The sequence below is a fragment of the Muscardinus avellanarius genome (genome assembly GCF_963383645.1).
Source record: "Muscardinus avellanarius genome assembly, chromosome: 13".
In the NCBI taxonomy this organism is placed as follows: Eukaryota; Metazoa; Chordata; class Mammalia; order Rodentia; family Gliridae; genus Muscardinus; species Muscardinus avellanarius.
Window position 1 is genome coordinate 39571235 of NC_137799.1, and position 2360 is coordinate 39573594.

At 46.9% G+C, this 2360-nt stretch overlaps 1 protein-coding gene across 1 annotated transcript; it reads left to right on the top strand.

The window, feature by feature from the left end:
• Window positions 1-1149: 1149 nt before the first annotated feature.
• Window positions 1150-2109, top strand: LOC308272670 (olfactory receptor 13C7; the record flags this gene model as incomplete). Its single annotated transcript, XM_080709556.1, has 1 exon — window positions 1150-2109. The coding sequence occupies one exon, from the start codon at window positions 1150-1152 to the stop codon at window positions 2107-2109; it is 960 nt and encodes a 319-aa protein (XP_080565682.1).
• Between the last annotated feature and the right edge of the window lie 251 nt (window positions 2110-2360).

The following is a 2360-nucleotide window of genomic DNA, read 5'->3' on the forward strand; positions in this document are numbered from 1 at the left end:
TAAATAAATAAATAAATAATAAATAAATAAATAAAACAGGGTCTCACTGAGTTGCAAAGTGAGACTACAAAGTAGTAGTCCTTGCTAAGAAGTATCTGAGGCTGCCCGCAAACCGCGATCCTCCTGTCTCAGCCTCCCAAATGCTGGGATTACAAGTGTGCGCCACCACGCCTGGATCATTTTTTTGAAATGCTTTTTATTGGTGCTTTGTAGTCACACATCATAATTCACTTCATAGTGAGTAGAGACATACATGCACACAGCACTTGGTGAGCTTCGCCCACCACTCCCCTCTTCCTCCCTTTCCTGGTACATGATATTGAGATTGGCATTGGTAATTTCACAATGTCAGACTTTATTGGATTGTATGCCACCAAGGTAGACTTCTATGCCTCCTGTTCCCACCAATACCCAGGCTGCCCTTTTGGATACTCTGGTCTCTACTGAATATGCTTCCCCTCCCTCCTTTCAGGTTCTGAATCCCATGAAGCCCAGTCTTCTGGCACTCACAGAAATTGTCATGCCTACATACTGGCTGACCAACAAATACTTTGGCAAGTGACTTTGGCAAGTTCAGAAATTATGGATAAATTAATGAATGGATAGGATGAATGGATAAATTGATGGGTGGATGTATACATGGATGGTCCCTGGGGCCGGTGTCACCCAGAAAAAAGAAGGTCTTGGGGGACAACAGGAGGGTTTTCTGTGGGAATGATCTGGAGAGAAGAAATAATCATAAAGTGATTTACAACTAATGCCATTAATATCAGGCACAGTGCTCCTCTGAAGGTGGAACATGGAGCAAACATAAAATCACCTTTCTGATCAAAGACATGAATTGCCATACAGAATATAACAGCACTAAAGTGAATGCTTTGTGTATCTTTGTTGCTTATCAAATGCATTAAGTTATCAAACTCATCATTTTAAACTTTGTAAATTTAGTATCTTATGGCTCCAAAGTAATTTACAATTTTATTGCTCCTTTTCCTTGGAAAGAAGTAGATACTATAATTTTTCAGAACTGTTTTAAAACCACTTAGCCCGACTGCGACTCTAGGTCAGATGTCCTGGCCCTATGTAAGACAAAGAATATTAAGTTTTGACCTTTGAGTGTCTTCCTTCAGTTGCCAGAGGAGACTCACCATGGAAAGTGCTAACCAGACAGCCTCTGTGTCAGAGTTTGTTCTCCTGGGCCTCTCAGCCCACCCAAGGCTGGAGAAAGCATTCTTTGTGCTTATTCTGCTCATGTACCTGGTCATCCTGCTGGGCAATGGAGTCCTCATCCTGGTGACCACTCTGGACTCCCACCTACACACGCCCATGTACTTCTTCCTGGGGAACCTCTCCTTCCTGGACATCTGCTACACCACCTCTTCAGTCCCCCTCATTCTTGACAGCTTCCTGACCCCCAGGAAAACCATCTCCTTTGCAGCCTGTGCCGTGCAGATGTGTCTGTCCTTTGCCATGGGAGCCACTGAGTGTGTGCTCCTGAGCATGATGGCCTTTGATCGCTACGTGGCCATCTGCAACCCCCTTCGGTACCCGGTGGTCATGAGCAAGGCTGCCTACGTGCCCATGGCCGCCGGCTCCTGGGCAGCTGGGAGTGTTGCCTCCATGGTTCAAACATCCCTTGCGATGAGACTGCCCTTCTGTGGAGACAATGTCATCAACCACTTCACCTGTGAGATCCTGGCAGTCCTCAAGTTGGCCTGTGCTGACATCTCCATCAACGTGATCAGCATGGCGGTGACAAATGTGATCTTCTTAGGAATCCCAGTCCTGTTCATCTCTTTCTCCTACGTCTTCATCCTTGCCACCATCCTAAGGATCCCATCAGCCGAGGGGAGGAAAAAGGCCTTCTCCACCTGCTCTGCCCACCTCACAGTCGTGGTCGTCTTCTACGGGACCATCCTCTTCATGTACGGGAAGCCCAAGTCCAAGGACCCGCTGGGGGCGGACAAGCAGGACCTTGCAGACAAGCTCATCTCCCTCTTCTATGGGGTGGTGACCCCCATGCTGAACCCCATCATCTACAGCCTGAGGAACAAGGACGTGAAGGCCGCTGTGAGGAACCTGGTAAGTCAGAAACCTGTCACCCAGTGATGGTGGAGGACAGATGTTTCTGTAGTCCTTTACCCTTCATCCATGAATCTGCGCTCCAAAGAAGATGTACGTAAATAGTGGTCACCAGAAAATTGAATTACACGAGTTGAGAGCTTTAGCTATTACTGGGCACAGTGAAATGGTAAGACCTAAAACCTGCCGGGAGTGTGTCTTGAGGAATGAAAGTTGGGCACTGATTTTTCACTGTACAAATCTGAATTTGTTTTTGGAAGAAGCTTGTCCCTGTTTGC